Source organism: Nannobrachium achirus, assembly GCF_963921795.1.
Source record: "Nannobrachium achirus genome assembly, chromosome: 19".
Lineage (NCBI taxonomy): Eukaryota > Metazoa > Chordata > Actinopteri > Myctophiformes > Myctophidae > Nannobrachium > Nannobrachium achirus.
The window spans coordinates 49,582,680-49,604,592 of NC_137826.1; the positions used below are offsets into that span (position 1 = coordinate 49,582,680).

At 43.8% G+C, this 21,913-nt stretch overlaps 2 protein-coding genes across 2 annotated transcripts in view; one reads left to right on the plus strand and one right to left on the minus strand.

Annotated features, from left to right (window-relative positions):
* arl10 (ADP-ribosylation factor-like 10) overlaps positions 1 to 21,565 on the minus strand; it is a gene marked incomplete at both ends in the record, with an annotated part of 30,165 nt that extends 8,600 nt beyond the window's left edge. The window contains 2 exons of the mRNA XM_080748651.1: positions 4,578 to 4,785; positions 21,428 to 21,565. Of these exons, the coding sequence (XP_080604777.1) occupies positions 4,578 to 4,785; positions 21,428 to 21,565 (346 nt within the window). The remainder of the gene's footprint in view (positions 1 to 4,577; positions 4,786 to 21,427) is intronic.
* nop16 (NOP16 nucleolar protein homolog (yeast)) overlaps positions 1 to 21,913 on the plus strand; it is a 134,621-nt gene that overhangs the window by 31,742 nt on the left and 80,966 nt on the right. The window lies entirely within an intron of this gene.

Here is a 21,913-nt window from a genome sequence, read left to right on the forward strand (position 1 = left end):
CCGGATCTCGCGCCAAAATTGCGTCATCACACTACCGGCCAATCACAGCGAGGGTTATACAACTGCCGGCCAATCACAGCGCATCTTGAAGTGGGGTCGCTATGGCGACCCCACTTCAGCCATATTTGGCTGAAGCCATATTTGTTGTCGCCCGTTTGTACCATCCCTTCTCTAGGTAATTTCGCCTACCAGGCAGGGTGAAGGAGTCCGTATCTCTGGAATTACTGAACGCACAGGAACAAGGGACCCCTCAAAAGATAGATCTCAGCGAGGTGGAGGCAGACGCGGGGGTCTGAAGGTACGAAAAACGGCCGAAAGACGCGGACGCGACCGTGGTTTGCTATAGGGCTAATGACCACTAGTTGGGCATCTTACACAGTATAGCTTTAAGTCATCAATATATACTTAAAGCACCCAAAATAAAACGACTCCTTGTGTAGAATGTCCCATTTCACACGTTTTGAAAATGTAAAAAAATATTGTAAGCCACTTGTACGCAAGCCACTTGTACGCATGCCCCATGCGTACGCATGCCCCATATTTTAGCACGGTAAACGTGATAAAACAATAGAACGAAGCAAATGAAAACATTTTAACACTCACTTTTTGTTTTCTCTAATTACAATCTAAAATATGAACCCTTGTTGTAAAAAAACAAAGTTGTCCTTTAAGAAAATGCATTCTTTTATTTTCTTTCAGTTGTCAATGGCCCCTGTGTATACAAAAAGCATGTTTTTTTTTGTTTTTTTTTTTCATGGGAAAAGAAAGCAGGCAGGCTGTCAAAAGCCAGCCTGAGTCCAGTGAGGTGTGTCTGATTAGCACAGACACAGGCTGGGCTGGCAGATCACTGGGCGGGCCTCCCAGGGAAAACAGCACTGTAGCGTCGCTTCTCAAAGCAGCGTTGTTTTCTTCCACTAAAACTATGACGAAAAATGTTTGTCGACTGTGTTTTTTTTAACTGACGAAAACTAAATAAAAACTAAGCTGTGATGACTAAAACTAAGACTAAATATATTGACAATTTCGTCAACAAAATAAAAACTAGAATAAAACGTTAGGGAGGACTAGTGGAGAAGAGAGTCATTTTATGTTTGGTTGCTCTTCAGATGTTGCGTGCTGAAAATAGCCGATCTACAAGCTCACAACAATTCTTTTTTATATCTTGTGCTGTTTACATTGACATGACTGATAAAGTATTCAATCAATCCCCAACAAAATGGGTTTATAGCGTGACAATATGTAGGTTCTGGAGGTCCGGGGCACAAAATGTTTTAAGAAGGGGATCCAGAGCCAAATACATGATATCATTTGGGGGGTCCTTAATGAAAAAAGAACCACTACAATAGCTTAATCGAGCATCATACATGGACGGTGAAGCAAGCTCACAACGTGAGCTCCAAACTGGCTTGGGAACGCCTCGGTATACTCCCTGAGGGAGTGGAGGAAGTTGCTCAGGATAAGGAAATCTGGAGGTCTCAGTTGGAACTGTTACCCCCGCGACCCGATTCCGGATAAGCGGTTGAAGATGGATGGATGGATGGATGGATTAGTAAATCAGTGCAGCCAATACTGTTTTGTAGTTTTAGTTCTCCCCCCAAATGCTAATGGATTAAAGCAAAAATAAAATCTCACAACTGAAGAACTCTGTGAACATGATTGTGAAAGGTGCAGTTTCCTAAACAACGAACATAATGATATGCAGAATTATGACGTTTCTATTTATATCGTTCCCAGGGACGTGCTGGCCATTGGGAAAAGCGGGACAACTCCCGAACGGCCGGTTCATTCCTGGCCGGTCCAGGCCGGCCATTAGGAAAAAATTAAAATTAAATGTCGGCCTTCGTTCCATTTTGGGGGCTGGGCGGCCAACAAAGTAAATCGTCACTAGGAAAAGGTACTGTTTCATTTTTTTTTTTTTTTTTTTTTTATCAATTTTTTATTTTAGTTTTATAAGGGAAAAAAACTATACAGCAGAGTGCCCAAGGCACCTAAACGGACATATAATGACAACAAAGACGTAAAAGCAATAGACATGAAAACAATAATACATAGACACAAACATATACCTCTATACAACCAACATGCAACTACATACATGCACATGCAGCAAAATGCTAACAGAACAAGCAAAACAATAAGCCCACTAAATCTGCATGCACAACCACCATAGAGGAACCTCCCTCAAACAAAACAAGACAAAGGCGAAAATAATAATACAGATAAAAGTATGAATTCAAATAAACTACAATGAAAGTAAAGAGCAATTCAAGCTAACACTAGACATGCACAGACAGCACAGATAACCACAGGACAAGAACAGACACTGACAACCACAAGACAATACAAACAAGTACATACAACTACAGACAAAAACAGACAATGACAAGACAAGTACAAGACACATACAGGTACAAGGTACAAGGTAACAAGGTACAAGGTACAAGGGCTATAGATATGAGCAAGGGGGGAAAAAAAAGGTTATCGAAACCCATTAAACATGATAATTAATTAATTAACTGAACTGCATCTAAAGCTTTGGACCAGTTATCTATGGTATCAATTCTGGCGCCGTTCATTCTGGCGGTAGAGCGCTCGAGTAGACATATATCAGTAAAACAATTGAGCCAGTTTGACTTCAAATTTATAGTTGGTTCAAACCAATTTTTAATAATTGTTTTTTTAGCAGCAGTTGAGGCAGCTAATAATATACGTGTATCCTGAAATGTTAACAATATATTTGGGTTATAACCAATAAGCAAAAGTGCAGGGCAGCTGGGAAGAGCTTTACCAATGATAGTTACAATATCCTTAATCCAAATCCAAAAACATTTAATAGAAGGGCAATACCAAAACATATGTAAATAGTCTCCTTTAACAGAAGAACAGATGGTGCACAAATCGGAGTCGACTAATTTACATTTAAATCTACGCTCAGGCGTGAAATAAAATTTATGTATAAACTTATAATGAATAATCTGGTGAGCTGTATTTTTGGATGAGGAAAAGATAATGTTCCAAACAGAGGGCCAATTCCAAACAAAGTTTAAAGACTGGAACATCCTTTCCCAACTATTTGTAACCAAAAGTGGTTTAGAATTAGCCGAAATAAGTTTATCATACATTGAGGATACTAATTTAGTCTTAGTTGTAACTAATGAAACCAAAGGATGTTGAGGTAAAGCTGCATCCCAGGGTACACCATAGGTTCTAAGAGCAGTACGAAGCTTCAGATAAAAAAACCACGAGGAACCTGGAAGAGAATAATCATCTTTCAAATCCTGAAAAGACCGGAGACATTGATTATTAAAAACATTCGCCTAAAACGTGCACACCTTTTTTTGACCATTGTGGGAAAGAAAATGGTATGGATCCAGAAAGAAAGGCATTATTGTGCCAGATGGGAGAAAGCACATGGAACTTACAATCAATAGACAACTGTTTCAGTATACAGCGCCAGATAAATAGTGTGTTGGCTATGATTGGACCCATTCGTGATTCTACAATGTTTTGTTTGATTTTAGCAAAGGGTAGGTCCTGAATCCTAATTGGAGAGGATAGAGCATTTTCTAACACTCGCCAAGATGTATCTGATGCGGAGTCCAGCCAGGTATTGATAGTTCTTAAGGTACTGTTTCATGACAGTACAAATCACTTGTACAAGGTCAACTAAAAGGAGATCCTAGTAAGCTTTACGGCTTATTTACACAGGAACCACTTTATGAATCTCATATAACATTGACAGACAGGCTTAGGCCTGTGTTGTCTATTTAATGTGGGTATTTCTTGACGTGGTTCTTTGCATTGATAACTATATACTGTATATATATATATATATATATATATATATATATATATTACCCGGCTTGTTTGGATGCTTGATTCTGATTGGTCGAGCGCTGAAATCAGAGGTCTGATATCCCACGATAACAGACCGCTCCGCTCTATAACAGACCGCTGCCTAATCAACGGCTCAGAGCAGCTGCTGCATTCAGGCTGCACTGCGTGGATTTAGTGCTGTATCCAACATGTCTACCATGTAAACAAACACACAGCGACATTTACAACTAAACGTTGCTCTGAAGAATGTCTTTAAAAACATTTGAGGCGAGAAATAGACGATGCAGTAACAGAAAATGGATTCTATTTGACCAGCACTTCTTTGTTTTCCAAGACGACCGTGTCACGCTGGGGGGGACGCACTTTCAGCCGTCTGTAAACAAGGAAATACTTTGTTTTGTTTTTAGTTTTGAGTCAAATTATTAATTTGATTTAGTAGCCGGGTAATAAGCGGGATAACATCTCGCTTCAGGTTGATATGCCACCTCCGCTTCGCGTCGGTGGCATATCAACCTGTCGGGCTCCTATCACTCGATAATGACTGCTGAGCGAGATGTTATCCCTTACATATATATATATATATCGGTGTGGGAGGGTGAACGTGCGCGTGCTCGGTGTGGGAGGGGAAATTAGAGTATGCACAACAAAAAAAAAATACACTGGACGTCGAACAAATGTTACGTCGTAATATCGCTACGCTCCCAATGGATTCATAAGAACAACGGGAGAGGGGGACTCACTCTCCAGGAAGTGCAGCTGGGTGGCGCGCTGGGCGGCGCGCCGAGGCGGCACGCTGAGGCTCATGAAGTTGAAGCCCCTGGTGGGCTCTGAGCCGGGGGTCTTGGCGGCGGCGGGGCGACCCGGGGTGAGTCCCTGCAGCATGCTGCTCTTCCCCGCTCCGTCCAGGCCCAGCACCAACACCTGCCTCTTCCCCGCATCCTCTTCCTCCTGCGACACAGGACAACCCAGGGACGCCATGCAGGGTGAGAGCTATAGGTTTATCATTTCATTAACCCATTTAGAACGGGTACACATTATTGCGTATCATTATTTTATGCTTTAACTATTGAAAAATAGCAGATATACAAGCTCACAGCGCGGCACCGAGTGCCGCGCTGCGAGCTTGTAGATCTGCTATTTTTGAAAGATCGTGAAAATTAGAATTTTGACCCGGTTCTATAAGTGTCTTTTGATTCCTTCTAAGTTTTTTTGAAAAACCTATGTTTCTATGTCAGCAATCTGGCTATAGCCATTGTCAAAGAAAAGGTCCTTTTCACTTAATTAAATGGAGCTCAGTTAGTCTGTTCTTGAGAGACTACTATGTCAGTGGTTGTCAAACTCCATGTGAAGGACCCCCAAAATTATATGTATTTGGCCACAGAACCCCATCTCAAAATATTTAGTTCCAGGGACCCCCCAGAAGCAAAATTTGAGTTACAAATGTTCGCTTTGAAAAAAATACATATTCAAAGATTTGCACACATTGTCACGACTTTTTTCAAAAATAGCAGATCTACAAGCTCGCAGCGCGGCACTCGGTGCCACACACACACACACACACACACACACACACACACACACACACACACACACACACACACACACACACACACACACACACCCTTACCCATGTATGGAGATCCATGTACTGTATATAGTACAAAAAAGTCCCTTTTATGCCCATACATGGAGATCCCTGTCTGAACCATCTGCACAGATATGGGCTATCTTCCTCCATATATGGGCATTCCCACATTAGTTAAATATGGGCTTAATATTGATGACATCAGGGATCACCATATATGGGCATAAAAGGGATTCTGTAAGAGTGGTTCCCATGACATCACACTATACAATAGGCTAGCTTGTATGCCCATGGAGATCCCTATCTGAACCAGCCACACAGATAAGGTCCATGTCTTGGCCATCTGGCCAGTGATATATATATTGATGACATCAGGGATCTTCATATATGGGCATACCCATATGTGGACTTTTACATAGGTGATGTCACCTGTCATATCACCTCTGATGTCACAGTGATGTGTCAAGGGAACCAACCCATAGACTGTAAAAATGTCTACACACACACGTCTACACACACGTCTACACGGACACAGACAAGCTGTGACATTTCTCATGGTATAAACTGCGACCTTTGGTCGCAATTAGTTATTGCGACCGTCAGGTCGCACTTACTATCAAAACCTCCACAAACTGTGAGTCAGTCAGTCAGTCAGTCAGTCAGTCCGTCAGTCTGTCTGTCACACCTCACACGTCACACTATTACCCTGCTCATATCTCCGCAACCGTTGCCCCGATCCATGCCAAATTTTGCACACACACTCCTTGCCTGCCAAACTACAACCTCCAAGGACCCCCGGAGCTCCAGGGACCCCCAGGTCCCTGGGGGACCCCCAGATGTAAAAAATGACCAAATGTGCAAAAATGACCAAATGAACACCCCAACGGGGCTGCTCACGGGGAATTCCCGGGGACCACCGACTCCTGGTGCTCCAGAACGGATGCCAAAGTGGTGGCGCCCCCAGTGGAGGACCCCCTCCACTGCAGCTCACATAAAATGCCGTAACTCGGGCTAGGAGCGTCCGGGAGAGCCGGGGCCGGTACCTATTCGTCCGCCAAGGCAACGCGGAGACCCCACCCCTCATTTCTCACATGGCCCTCTTCTAGCGCCACCATGAGGCCGATTCTTGCAAAACACATTTTTGGACACTGCTCCTACAGATTTTGCCCTAAAATCACACAAATCGGTACACACTATGTCTACACTCATGTCATCAACATGGATCTGTCCCATATAGCGCCACCATCAGGCCGATTTTTTCAAACACATTTTTGGACACTGCTCCTACAGATTTTGCCCTAAAATTACTCAAATCGGTACACAGTATGTCTACACTCATCTCATCAATATGGATGTCCCATATAGCGCCACCATCAGGCCGATTTTTTTAACCACATTTTTGGACACTGCTCCTACACATTTTGCCCTAAAATCACGCTGCGACCTGACGGTCGCTTATCTCCCGATTAGGGAGTCTTACTGGTACAGTATAATTGTGGGCTCGCCTGTAAGGCGAGCACACTTTAGATATTGTCATTATTGTGGGCTCGCCTGTAAGGCAATAGTAAGTTCTCCTCTAAACCTATAGTAAGTTCTCCTCTAAACTTTGGCAATTTCTACTCCGCACAAGGACTTTCCCCTGTCGTCAGCTGATCTTTCTCAGCAGTCACTGGACTCAGTGTCCAGTTACTCAGTTTTACAAAACACAGGATAAGATGTTAATTTCTTTTGTGCAGGCACATGCGTGAGAGAGAGAGAGAGAGTGTGTGTGTGTGTGTGTGTGTGTGTGTGTGTGTGTGTGTGTGTGTGTGTGTGTGTGTGTGTGTGTGTGTGTGTGTGTGTGTGTGTGCAGTAGATTAGAGTTTATCATGATTGATTATGTATGACGTTATAGAGTAGATCATGTATTCATTGATTATATTAATATCTAGGTCTGTACAGTATGATGATACTAACACTTGATAGTTAGGAGTCGAGAGGCCTTCTGAAGACCTCTCGACTCCTAACTATCAAGTGTTAGTATCATCATACTGTACAGACCTAGATATTAATATAATCAATGAATACATGATCTACTCTATAACGTCATACATAATCAATCATGATAAACTCTAATCTACTGCAGTGTGTCATTGTGGTGGTGAATTATGGATGCAAGGGAGGGGGGGGGGTTAGGTTTTAGTCTAGGACGCATCATCAGTAGTGTTCCTCCAGGTATAATAAAGTAGCAAAGGACAGAACGGCAATTACAAGGTAGGGGAGATATGCAACAAACCCCTCTGGGCTCTTGGTAGGTAGTAATCATGGCTGCCAGTTCCCACCTGATGTTGTGTGGAAGTCCTGTCTTCTCCAGGTCTTACTGTATAACCGCTAGCTTGCATAATGTCTTCAGACTAGGACTTAAGTCAAATATGTACCGATTGTGTGTATAGGATCCACCAAGGAGGAAGATACGATCTCCCATGAGGCAACACCTCAGACTAAATCGTGGATTCTGAACATTTGCTCGGGGCTCAACCTTCTTCCAGGAGAAAGTCTCTGGACTGAATTTCCACAGATCACTGAAGGTCCACAATTCCTCCAGACCACTGAAGTAGGTCCAATGGACGGTCCTATTGATCCCACCAAATACGTTCAGCTCTCCATTGTAGGAAAAAGCTGAATGAAACATGCGTCCCTTTGGACGAAGCTGTGTAGAAGGTGTGCTCAGCCAGCAGTTGGTCTCTGTGTCAAACACTCTAATGATGTTGAAATGGTTCTGTCCTTCCCCTTGGCCCCCAAATACAAACATCTTTGTCCCGATGATGGTGGCAGAGTGACATTTTGAAACAGGCGGTGGAGTGCCACTGAGGTGGTGTCCAACTTGTAGATGTCATTAGAACATTCCTTTGAAAACCACTTTTCTTCGTACCCTCCAAAGATATACATGACCCTCCCCAGGCAACAGGCTGAGTGGCCTGCCCTCGCCGCTGGAACAGTCCCAGACGCTTGGGGCTTGAACCATCTGTGAGTGTCAACGTTAAATCCATAAAGCACATTGCAGTAAGGATACCCTCCCCACATGTAGATGATATCCTCTATGCGCACAGCTGTGTGGCCCTTGCGGTGGGAGGGAGCCTCGTGGGTGGCGGCTGGAGACAACTTATACCAGTGCAAAGACACCGTGTTGAAGACCTGCACGTCAATCTGAGACCTGAACCAGGGCTGTTCAAGGCCAATGTAGTACACATAGGGGTGGGCGATATTATAGTGATAATTATCGTTGAGACGATACAATGTCTCCACGATATGCCTTTTCAGAGGTATCGTATATATATTGTGATACAATTGAGGGAGCCTTGTAAAAGATCCTGTTGAATCATTAATACAGAGATTCATTGCGGAATTCAATTTAAACCTGCATTTGGTCTAAATCAGTAGTTCTCAAAATGTAAAATGTCATGGTCTCCACTTAACTTACATACTTGTAAAGTTCAATTTAGACCTCACAAAAGGAACCCAGACAGTCTAGTTTTTGTCAAGTAACTTGAAAAATATCCATAAAAACCTAACCTGACTTTCGTCAGATGGTGGCAGTAGTGCGTAGGCTACCGCTCTACTTTACCATCTGAGCTCTCTCGGTGGGAGTTGATAACGCTCGTAAAGCCCCGGGCCGGACCAATCAGCGGCAGCTACGGGCGGGCTCTGAGCGGCTCTGAGCCAATAGAGTCTGATTTCAGACCACGTGGATGCAGACAGGCCAATATGAGTGGTTGGAGTTGGCACTCCCAGACTGTGACAGAGAGACGGCCACATCCAATCACCTGTTAAAAAAATTCAAAAAATGGCCCGCCCCTTACATCGAGTCTGCCCAGATGTAAGGCAGAGCGTTACGCACTGCTGCAACTATCTGGCGCAGTCAGGTTAATAAAAACCAACTTGAAAAAAGAATTGTGATAAAATCGTGTATCGTGATACAGCTTGGGAAAATATCGTGATATTGTATTTTTCCATATCGCCCACCCCTAAGTACACCTCATGTCCCACTGTCACGACTGCGTGGTGCTTTTCAGTACCTTTAATTCCCATTGCAGAAGGAGGGGGACACCCTTTAAGATTCAGTGTCCAGCACAACATTTTTCCCACCAGCACACCACCGTGGATCTACAGTGTAACTGGATTGGTTCACGTAAAATAACAGAGTTCTATTGTGCACTCTTATCGTCACAAAGACTTCACTGAAGCAGGTAGAGTAGAGGAAACGCCTCTCCGGAGAAACCCAAGATGGAGTAACACGACGTGGAACAGAACAAATACCCTATCGGCCAACCACACCAATAATCATACAGTTATTATATGGGAGACTGGGAACGATAACACTGGAATTGAGAGTTGACACAGATGACGAGGTTTGAAGATCCAACTCTACGCTGGAGGGTGCCCTCTCATATCAGGTGCTCTTATATGCCCTGGGGATGTCAGCTATGATGTCACACACTCACATCGCTCGTCATTGATGATCTTGTGTACTGACATCCTAGCCTTGTAAACCAGGCTCCTCCTGCCTTCTAGAGTCAGTTTACCAGGCTACTGTCAACCAGGGACGTGCAGAGCATGTTAGAGAGGCAGGGGCTGACATTTCTAAAGGGGCCTTTTGGTGGAAATATCGAAAATTGGCCACAACCACTCCCCTCTCCCCCCACCCTCTCTCACTGTCATGGAGAGACGGAGAGAGAGTTGAAACTGCTGCTCCGGCCCGGATTCTGTCTCCCCCTCCGTCCTGAAGCACTGCGCTGACCAGCTCGCCCCGGTGTTCACCAACATCTTCAACGCCTCGCTGGAGCTGTGTATTGTCCCAGCATGCTTCAAGGCCTCGACCATTATTCCCGTCCCCAAGAAGGCCAAGGTCACAGGCCTAAATGACTATAGACCCGTCTCCCTGACCTCTGTGGTCATGAAGGTCCTGGAGCGCCTTGTCCTGGCTCATCTGAAGCACATCACTGATCCTGTGCTGGACCTGCTGAAGTTCGCGTACAGAGCGAATAGATCAACGGAGGACGCTGTGAACATGGCTCTGCACCACACACTAAAACATCTAGACACTGCCGGCAGCTATGCCAGGATCCTGTTTGTCGACTTCAGTTCGGCATTCAACACCATCCTACCATCCACCCTGGAGCACCAGCCATCCCTGCTGCAAGTGCCGGCCTCCACTCGCAGGTGGATTACGGACTTTATTACCAACAGATCTCAGCGGGTGAAGCTGGGGAAGAGCATTTCCAGTTCTAGGTCCAGCAGCACCGGTTCCATGCAGGGCTGTGTCCTATCCCCACTACTGTTCTCCCTGTACACCAACAGCTGTGTTTCCCTCCACCCGTCGGTCCACCTCCTCAAGTTTGCGGATGACACCACCTTGGTGAGCATCATCTCCAAGGAGGACGCGTTGGCCTACAGGAGGGAGATCGAGCGGCAGCGGAGCTGGTGTAGCTGAAACAACCTGGAGCTAAATGCCCTTAAGACAGTGGAGATGGTGGTGGATTTCCAGAGGAACGCAGCCCCGCTCCCTCCCATCATGCTGGGAGGCGCCCAGGTGAACTCTGTGGAGTCCTGCAAGTTCCTGGGTATGATCATCTCCCGGGACCTGAAGTGGGAACTTAATATCATGGCCCTCCTGAGAAAGGCCCAGCAGAGGATGTACTTCCTTCGGCAGCTGATTGAGTCCATCCTCACGCACTCCATCATCACCTGGTTCCCCGCCGCAGCTGCAAAAGATGCAGCGGGTGATACGCTCTGCGGAGAGGGTGATTGGCCGTCCCCTGCCCTCCCTCAAGTCCCTGCACGACTCCAGGGCGCCGAGGAGGGCAAGAGAGATCATGGCCGACCCCTCCCACCCTGGCCACGTCCTGCTCCCCTCTGGGAGAAGGATGTGGCTGCTGAATGCCACGACAGAGCGCCACAGACTCAGTTTCTTCCCCTCAACCACCAGGCTGCGCACTGACTCTGGCTTCCCTTCTTCCCCTGCCCCCTAGTGACACCAGCATTATGTCTGTGCTGCACTACTGAACAATACTGCACTTTATACTTATTATTTTCTTGCACTGTGTTGTTTTGTGTTTGTCGGTTTTATGTGAAAAAATCACACCCGTGTGAAGTGGAGCTGTGTGTGTGTGTGTGTGTGTGTGTGTGTGTGTGTGTGTGTGTGTGTGTGTGTGGATCATGTGTACCGATTTTTGTGACATTTGAAGAAAATATGTAGGAAAAGGAGCAAAAAGTGTGTTTTGGAGAAAATTCAAGATGGCGGAAAATCTATCATGGCGCAAATGGGTGTGGCCTATATGGGGAGATGCGTCATGACCCAAGGAATCCAGGGTTTTTTTTTTTTTTTTTTTCTGACCTACGGTTCAAGAGTTACAGGCCAAAACGTAAAGTGGGGTGTTATGGCGCCACCATGCGGCCAAATGACACAATTATTTTTTATTTAATCCTTGAAATCATTATGAACCTCCTCTCCAAGTCTTGAAACTCTAGCCCCTATGGTTTGCGAGAGACAAATAATTGAATGTGAGTTTTTGCGATTCCCATTATAAGTCAATGGGGAAAATTAATTCACTAATAAATTAATATCAATTAAACGATACAACTTTTCTCTTAGAAAAGTAATAGCACACGATTCCCGAGTAAGCCGGTCGATTTGACATATGGCGCGAGTGTGTGGTGGCAAAACTGTGGGACTAGTGGCGTGCCGAAGTTTAGGAAGTTCAGGCTACATACACACACACAGACAGACACACAGACAGACACACAGACAGACCCACACAGCCACGTATAGGGAGCTGCACACAGCTCCAAAAAATGAACTGAACATGGCAAATAAATGAATCTGAATCTGAATCTGTCAACAATTATTACACAATTGTCTAATTGCAATTATTTTACATAATCGCAATTGTTTTGTCATAATCGTCATAATCGTTTACATGTTGAACATTTTTCTTTTTTTTTCAATCATTTAAAAATAGTGGAAATAGCAGATATACAAGCTCACAACGCGACACGTTGTGAGCTTGAAGATCAGCCATAATTTCCACTATGAATGTTCTTTTTCAATATGTTGTCATTTCTTTGTATATTTAGGTCATACAGTATCTGCCATGTGCAACTTCAAAGCCTACAAGCCAAACAGAAATGTCATTGTCAATAACAAAAACATAATTCAATCGTTAATTGCAATTTTTTGAAATGTCATGTAAAATGTCATAACCGTGACAGCCCTATACGATCTACCTGGCCGTCTGCACTTGGACAAACTAGTAGTTTCTTAGTTAATTTACACACAAACTTAGTAAAAAAAGTGAAAAGTAACAAATTTAGGAATAGCTGATGCAACCCAGGCCAGGGAGCCGTGACAGTGTGATGTTTCTCTATAATAAATGAGTGTGCTCACATCTGTCTGCTCTATCAGATAACACCCAGAGCCAAGGAGACATGTTCATTCACTATGCTATAAAATATAGTCTACCTCTGTCTGTCTGTAATGCTACAGAGAGAGAGAGAGAGAGAGAGAGAGAGAGAGAGAGAGAGAGAGAGAGAGAGAGAGAGAGAGAGAGAGAGAGAGACAAGGATGGATGCTGGGATACAACGGTTCATGTGAGGTGAGTTACCAGTGGTGGAAAAAGTACTCAAATGAAGTATCAATACTGCAAGGTAAAATACTCTCTCTCTCTTACAATAGAAGCACGGAATTCAAAATGTACTTGAGTAAAAGTACTAAAGTATTTTCATCAAAATGTACTTAAAGTACCAAAAGTAAAATTGCACAATGTTTGGAAATAGCAGATCTACAAGCTCACAACGCGTCGCGAGCTAGTAGATTGGCTATTTTCAAATAGCCATGGTATAAAATAGATCTAAAGTGGATTAATGTATGTTTTATAACATAATCTATGAAAGGCTCCACCGGCTGTCTGTCTGTCTGTCTGTCTGTCCGTCCATCTGTCTGTCTGTCTGTCTGTCTGTCCGTCCGTCCGTCCGTCCGTACGTCCGTCACATCACGCCACACTTTTGCCCGTTGGGCAGGTTGGTGCCTTGCATGCAGGGGCGTCACAAGGGGTAGGAAAGTGGGACTGAGTTACTGGGGCCCAAGGTGGAGGGGCCCTAATAACTTTATCTATTGAAAAATAGCAGATATACAAGCTTACAGCGCGGCACCAAGTGCCGCGCCCGAGCTTGTAGATCTGCTATTTTTTTAAAGTTGTGAAAATGTGTGAAAATCTTTGAATATTATGTATTTTTTAAGCGAACATATCTAACTCAAATTTTGCTTCTGGGGGTTCCTGGAACTAAATATTTTGAGATCGGGGTCCGTGGCCAAATACATATCATCTTGGGGGTCCTTGACATAGGTTTCTTGCACACATTTTCATGATTTTTCAAAAATAGCAGATCTACAAGCTCGCAGCGCGGCACTCAGTGCCGCGCTGTGAGCTTGTATATCTGCTATTTTTCAATAGTTAACATTCATGGGGGGCCCGCAGTGAATCCTTGTACCCAGGGCCCAGAATTTGGTGCGACGCCCCTGAAAGCACTATATACCATATCGTCCCACCCCTACAGGAGAGAAGTCCACAAGGATCACAATTTTCAGCTTCAATTTTATTGTTTGGGATAGTTATTCCCAAACAAATATACATTCCTTTGGCTTTTTCTGCATTTATTGATAAAATAGAGTAGATAGACAGGACCTTTGCTGCGTGTCACTGTGCGTTGCGTGTGCGCCCCTGAGCGTGCGCACGTGCGCGCACCGCACAATGCAGTGTGTCAGTTTATCAGCGTGGACTTTGCGTGAAGGTCAAAGTCCTCCGTGCTAATCCATTCCTCAAGTCACCAATAAGCAGTTTTCCCGTTCGTTCCCCCAACAGTCTGCCTTAGGTTTTATCTGCATGATGACACGGCCCTTTCCTTGTGAGCGAACACACACACGCACGCACGCACGCACGCACACACACACACACACACACACACACACACACACACACACACAAACAAACACACACTTCACTTGACCTAAAGTGCTGTTCAGTGACAAACAACAGAGGCATAAACAACGGGTCTATTTGAAAACAAGTCCAAAAGCAGAAAATAGGCCACATGACCTATATGCGACATTTGAAAATAGCAGATCTACAAGCTCACTCAGCTTGTAGATATGCTTTTTTGTATTTCATCTTCTTTATATATATATATATATATATATATATATAAATGAAAAAAGTTATTGAGAAGATGGGGACTGAGCATTGGTTCGACGGCCTGTTGGTCCGACCAGGTTAGCATTGACCATTGTCTGCAGGTTAGCTTTTCACCAGGTTAGCCTTCACCAGCGTCGGCAGGTTAGCATTTCACCAGCGTTAGTTTTACTGAAGTCATGGTTAGAGTTAAGGTTAGGTTTAGGTTTAGGTGGTCGGTTCCGTTGAGACACCGGCCCGTCTGCATATTGACGCGGACCCAAAACGATACAGCCCGCTCACGTATTTGGAGGGTGTCAGGTATCACAAGAAAAAAGGACAGAGTTTTCATTGAATCTATTATGGTTAAAATGCATTTTGAAGTTACAATGGGTTCGTATAGAAAGGGGGCAAATGGGGGCAAGTGAATATCTAAATACTGAATCAAGCAATTCAAAAGCTGTCCCGGTTGTACCCAAAAGCCTGATAAAATGACCAAAATTTTCTTTTTTCTAAAGTGAAATATCCCTTTAACCTGAAGGTCAGATTTCATTGTATCCAGATCAAGCAGGCAGGCTCTATTATCTCAATGGTAATACAAATATCATAATAATCCAGGACTTGGAGAGAGAGTTCAAATCCGGGGTAGAAAAGGAAAATTACTTTGTGCTGCTTGAAGTAAAACTAATAAAACAGAATACATCTTCCACCGTTATAGACAGACTGGCTGTATCCCTGTCTTGCCACGATCCAGACAGTATTATCTGCTAAACACACAAATCAGACTAAAGCCTATCACAGAGCAGCCACGGATCCACTCTGGTAAACAAGATAGGTAAACGGGGATCAATATATTACAGTATTACAGTAGAGTTTCACCAGTAGTCATTCATTAAGGCCTGTTATCCGCGCTGATGCGGTGGTGCCTCTATTTGTCTCTTTGTCTAAAATAAGAAAGAGGAAAACATTGTGAAAATAGCTTTGTCTACAAGCTTGTAGATTGGCTATTTTCACCATATTTATCTGTTGATCCATCTGAGTCAAACCAAGTGTAATGCCTCAACTCTTACAATTCCAAGTGCTTGTCAGGGTGAGGGGTCCTTAGTTCAAATATTTCATTTGAAGGTCCCCAGTTTAAATACGATTCTTTTGGAGGGGTCTTGGCCCGGTTGAGAGCCACTGATTTAAAAGATACAAAGCATAAATGAGAAGAGAAACCTGCACACTCTGCTCCAAATGAGTACATTTATTGACAACGTTTCGAGCACAAGCTCTTCATCTGGCCAGACCAGATGAAGAGCTTGTTCTCGAAACGTTATCAATCAATGTACTCATTTGGAGCAGAGTGTGAGGGTTTCTTCTCTATTATGCTATTTCCCACCAGGGGCGTCACAAGGGGTAGGAAAGTGGGACTGAGTTACTAGGGCCCAAGGTGGTGGAGGGGCCTTAATTATTTTATACTTTAGCTATTGAAAAATAGCAGATATACAAGCTCACAGCGCGGCACCGAGTGCCGCGCTGCAAGCTTGTAGATCTGCTATTTTTGAAAAGTCGTGAAAATGTGTGCAAATCTTTGAATAATATATGTATTTTTTAAGCGAACATTTGTAACTCAAATTTTGCTTCTGGGGGGTCCCTGGAACTAAATATTTTGAGATGGGGGTCCGTGGCCAAATAAATATCATTTTGGGGGTCCTTCACATGAAAAGGTTTGAGCTCCACTGACATTGAAACATAGATTTTTCAAAAAACCTTAGATGGATTTGAAATATTCAAAGATTTTCATGATTTTTCAAAAATAGCAGATCTACAAGCTCGCAGCGCGGCACTCGGTGCCGCGTTGTGAGCTTGTATATCTGCTATTTTTCAATAGTTAAAGCACAGGGGCCCCACAGTGAATCCTTGTACCCGGGGCCCAGAATTTGGTGCGACACCCCTGTTTCCCACCCAGCACCCTTTTACACAACACAAAGCATGCCAGCTGTCAAGACGTGCCTGCAGGGCTGTCAATTCTGACTTAGAACTACATTTATATTTGGCTTTTAGGCTTAGTAATAAAATAAAACTAGTAAGACACCTCAGGGCGACATGTGACCTCGCTGAGGTCACGCCAATTCTTGGCCATCTGGCCAGTGATGTATATCGGACCAGTTACCCATATGGAGACCCCTGCTTGATAGTCTACAATGTGATGTCAGAACATGCCCATATATGGGCATTACCAAATATGGGCATTCCCAGTTATGCGCTTAATATGACATCGGGACAGGTATCTCCATATAAAAACGGGCGAGGACGTATTTTAATTTGCAAGTGTGACTCGTGATGACATCAGCGATCTCCACATAATTATGGGCATAAAAGGGACATCAAGCCAGAGCGTGATGTCAGAGCGGCAGACCCATTCTGTTAAGAGGGATTCCCCTGACATCACAGTGACATCAGAGCATGATGTCAGCGCGACAAAGCCATAGAACCACAGTCTACAAGATCTACAAGCTCGCAGCACGGCACTCAGTGCCGCGCTGTGAGCTTGTATATCTACTATGTTTCAGTAGTTAAAGCATAAAATAATAATACACAATAATGTGTACCCGTTCTGAATGGGTTAAGTTTACATTTGGTTACCAACTCTCCATCATTTAGCTGGGGACCACCTGGAACCCCCTCAAGGACCACTGGTGGTCCCAAAACCACTGGTTGGAAACCACTTCTTTATAGTCAAAATAATTTCAATATAGTGGAAATAGAAAATCTATAATATCTATAAAATCAATATAGGCTAAAGATTGTAGATCTGCATTTCTGCTATTTTTGGAAACTGTTCTGCCCGACTAATCACAACAGTAGCAAAGCAAATGACGTAGTTGTTAACTTGTTATTGGTGTTATGTGGCATGGCTAACCTAACCTGTTGCTACTTGCTAACCAAAGAAACAGGCAGAATAGGAGTAATCAAACACAACAAAACATGTCTGCTACTGATGTTTCATAGCGAGATCGATTAGCCTGGTTCCAGCCCATAGACCCCGCCCCACTCTCAGAGTGGACTGTTTCTCTGGTCTGGAGTTGAGTAAATGAATCGGCTGTTTCCCCATCCAAAATTGCGGCTCCTCCAATGAGCGCGGGGGGTGGGGGTAGGTCTAACGAATATCCAATCCGCGCAGCAGTTGAAACGATTACATTTAAGGAAGTTCACACACCAGGCAGGCAGACACACACACACACACACACACACACACACACACACACACACACACACACACACACACACACACACACACACACATGCGCACTGATTTCACCAAGCTGTTAATGTTGATTACATGTTTCTGGTCGCAGTTCTGTGCGGAAGCAGTCACTGGCACAGACAAGACAGACGCACACGCACACACGCCGCGACCGTGCGTTGTGATTACCGTGCGTCGTGATTACCGTGCGCCGCGATCACTCGCGCGGCCGCGAGCGTGCACGCTCGCATAAAAGTCCCTCCCCCGTAAATCGTTCAGACAGGGCACAATGTCAGACTCAAGCGTCAGCTGAGTTTGAAATCAGGCTAGAGATCGATATGATCGCATGTTACGCAATGTTTATGTTTGGGAATGTACGGTGCGGCGCTGGGTTATTTGGAATCGCACATGAGTTCTGGGAAAACCCCCACCCACGCTGCTAACAAGCAGGGACAGATTAACACCAGTGAGGCCCCTGGCCTATAATTTTTTAGGGCCCCCCCGACCCTCCACTATAACCCCCCCTCCCTCCCGACTCGCACTACCCAGCTCAGATTTTAAGCCATGATGATCATCTGTGGGCAAAGAAAGCACCTGTAGACAACAGAGGAGGGCCCCACACATTTGATTTTTAATTAACCTATACATTTAACTTTAGTTTGTTAATGACCACGTGGCCCAGTTCCCCCAAGGGCCCCTAAGAGCCAAGGGCCCCTGGCAACGGCCCCACTGGCCCAATGGTTAATACAGCCCTGCTAACAAGCCCCGACGTCATCGAGTTGCAGCGACGCTGATTTGCCCGTTCGGAATATCAACATTGAGAGAGTCACCAGACCCCTGAATCGCCTGAACAGATGTTTTAATGGGAGTGGCTAGCGATTCAGGGTCTGGAACCAGGCTAGGAAAATGCATGAACACGTGTTCAACATTATTACACGATTATGCAAAACGATTATTTCAAATAATTGTGATTGACCATTGTGCAATAATTGTGGCATGCCTAGCTCCTACTGCCAAAAATAATTCACTATGAGCATCATTATTGTTGTCATCATCATCAGCATCATCTTACTGCTGCCAGGCTCTCAGCTTTGCCACAATAACGTTAGGCTATTTATAAACTCAACATATCATAACCATGTCATTACCCCAGTCTGTCTCTAAAGCACTGATTGTCAAAGAGGGTACAGGGGGTACCCAGCAAAATATGTTTATATAGCCTAGCGTTACGACGATCATTATCACTTATAGTTTGGCTATTCAAAAATAGCAGATAAGCTGCACAAGCTCATAGTGCGTCACCTTGTGTGTGAGCTTGTAGATCTGTTTAGAAAAATCTTGAACATTTGTGCAAATCTTTGATATATATATATATATATATATATATATATGTATTTATTTATTTTATTTTTTATTTTTTTATCTCAAATCTTTGCATCTGGAGGTCCCTGGCACAAAACATTTTTTTGAGATGTGGGTCCGCAGCCAAATAGCCTAATATATCATTTTGGAGGGCCTTGACATTTTGGGGGTCTCTTCTCTGGTTGTATTTTAATTGTAGACTATGGAAATAATGGTGAAGATCGAGGATAAACAAGTACGTTGAGAACCACTAACCACTCCAGACATAGCCTATTCCTTGCAGCCCCATGCAACCATACAACTTTAACAATGCCACTTATATTATAGCCGACTCCGTTGCACGGCACTAATATTGACAGTGGTGGAAAAAGTACTCACAAGTAAAAGTATCAATACTGCAATGTGGAAATACTCTATTACAAGTAAAAGTACGGATTTCAAAATACTTGAATAAAAGTATGAAAGTATTGGCATCAAAATGTAGGCTACTTAAAAGTACCAAAAGTAACTTGTACATTTTTTTTTTTTGTGTGTGAAAATAGCAGATCTACTGTACAAGCTCACAATGCGCCTTGTAGATCGGCTACCCACTGAGCAATAGTCGTTTTTTACACGACTAGTTTTTTTTTAGCCTTAATTTCACCCGGCTAGATTCCGGTTATATTCACACCGAAAATATACTTTGCAATTTATTCCATGATTCGATAACAATTTATTAAAAAAAACAACAGTAAGGTGCTTAACTGATCTCCTAATATTGGACTAACATAATTATAATATCCGTTGATCATTATTAAGTATAGTTTAGATCTAGCCGAGATTTAGCCAACTAATTATAGTCGCCGTATCAACGTTTATATTTACACCAAATTTAGACAATTAGATTTAATCCATATTTCAATAAACATTTCTTTAAAAAAACAACTCCACGTTGCAGAACTGATCTCGAAATATTGGTGTAAAATGATTCCAATAGCCATCCGATCATTAAGCTATTTGTCTGGGTGTAGTCGTTGTATAGCCGGCTTTTCAACGCCTTTTTTTAAACCAATGTCAATATAAAGTCTTTAAAACAAAAATATACGATGAAATGAACTCCTCGTCTGTCAGTCAGACAGTGCAGTGCCGCGTGATTATGGATCCAACTGGGAAAGATGGATGGAAACGGCAAAGAGCGCTCGTTTTCAGTTATTGTCCACGACATTGCAAGCGGCCGGCGGAGCGCCGCGCGAGTTACGAAGCCGTGGTGAATGCAATCGTTATATTTACGGCCTGGGCAAGCGCACGATAAACGCCATGATGCACCTCGCGCGGTCCAAGTGACTACAACGGAGCGCTCCCTACGTCCGGTTCAGCCAATCACAAGCTTCAAAAATGAGTCCGGGGCGTACACACACACACACACGCACACACACACACACACACACACACACACACACACACACACACACACACACACACACACACACACACGCTAACATTTAGTTTCCTCAACAATGTGCACTACACTAAAATGAACACAGGTGGGCAATGTCACCTTTTAATACGGCCAGAAAGTCTATGCTATCATATCAGCATTAATGGCTGAGTGGATAGCATCGCCGACTTCAGTGTCAGATATTAGTGGATCGAATCCCACCGTCGCCCTACTTTTCACTACTTTCGACGGCCGCTAACGGCGAAATGTAGACTTTTTGTATCCGACTAATAGTGGTATATGTAGCAACCCGTGTAAATATAGCCGACTAAACAACTAGTCAAAAATATCAAATCTAGACCTTTACAACACTGATTTTCAACGCGTGGTGTAGAAGATAAAAACACGACTATTAGGCAACTAATACACCTCAAAATGCTTACTGGGTACTTTCAAATAGCCTTGGTATAAAATAGGGCTAAAGTGGTTATGCTATGTATGTTTTATAAAATAATAATTTATCTGCAAATCCTAATATTGGTAAGGCCTAAAGTTTTCAAATAAATGTAGTGGATTAAAAGTAGGAATATTTGGATCCGAGATGTATAGTGGAGAAGCCTAGGCTAGGTAAAAGAAATTGGAAATAGCCTACTCAAGTAAAGTAGCCTACAAATACCTACCTCCAAACTGTACTTTACACCACTGAATATTGACAGCGAGAGAGAAAAAACGAAACAAAAACAGTTACATAGGCTAATAAATGTGAAAGAAAACAATAACATTTCATTTGTCACCTCTTTGATGGTGCAGTACTGTGCCACCGGGGACCATTGTCGCCTCCGATAGAAGTAACTCAGGGCGACGAACAGAACCGAGCTGAAGGCAGCCACCGTGGCGGTGAGAGCGACGCCGATGTGCCGGAGGAGAAGCATGTGTGAGCGGCGCGCTGGAGCCCGAGCTGCCCGCTGCCTGGCTGGCTGGCTGGAGACTGTCTGCTGCTCTACACACGCTAACCTGCGACTTATACACTTCTGTGACTTCAGCAGCACTGGTTCCCAAGCACCGGGTCGGGACCCATTTGTGGGTCGGGAACACATTTTTATGGGTCCACATTTTTATTTATTTTTTTCCCAACATTTTGGTTTTAATTATTATTTTCAAAACATTGCATTTTTTTCTCCATTTGTTTCATGTAGAAATCAAAGAAAAATCTAAGAAATTCCATAAATTAGAGAATGTTTAAGAAGGAGTGAAAATGGCAGCTCTACAAGCTTTTGACC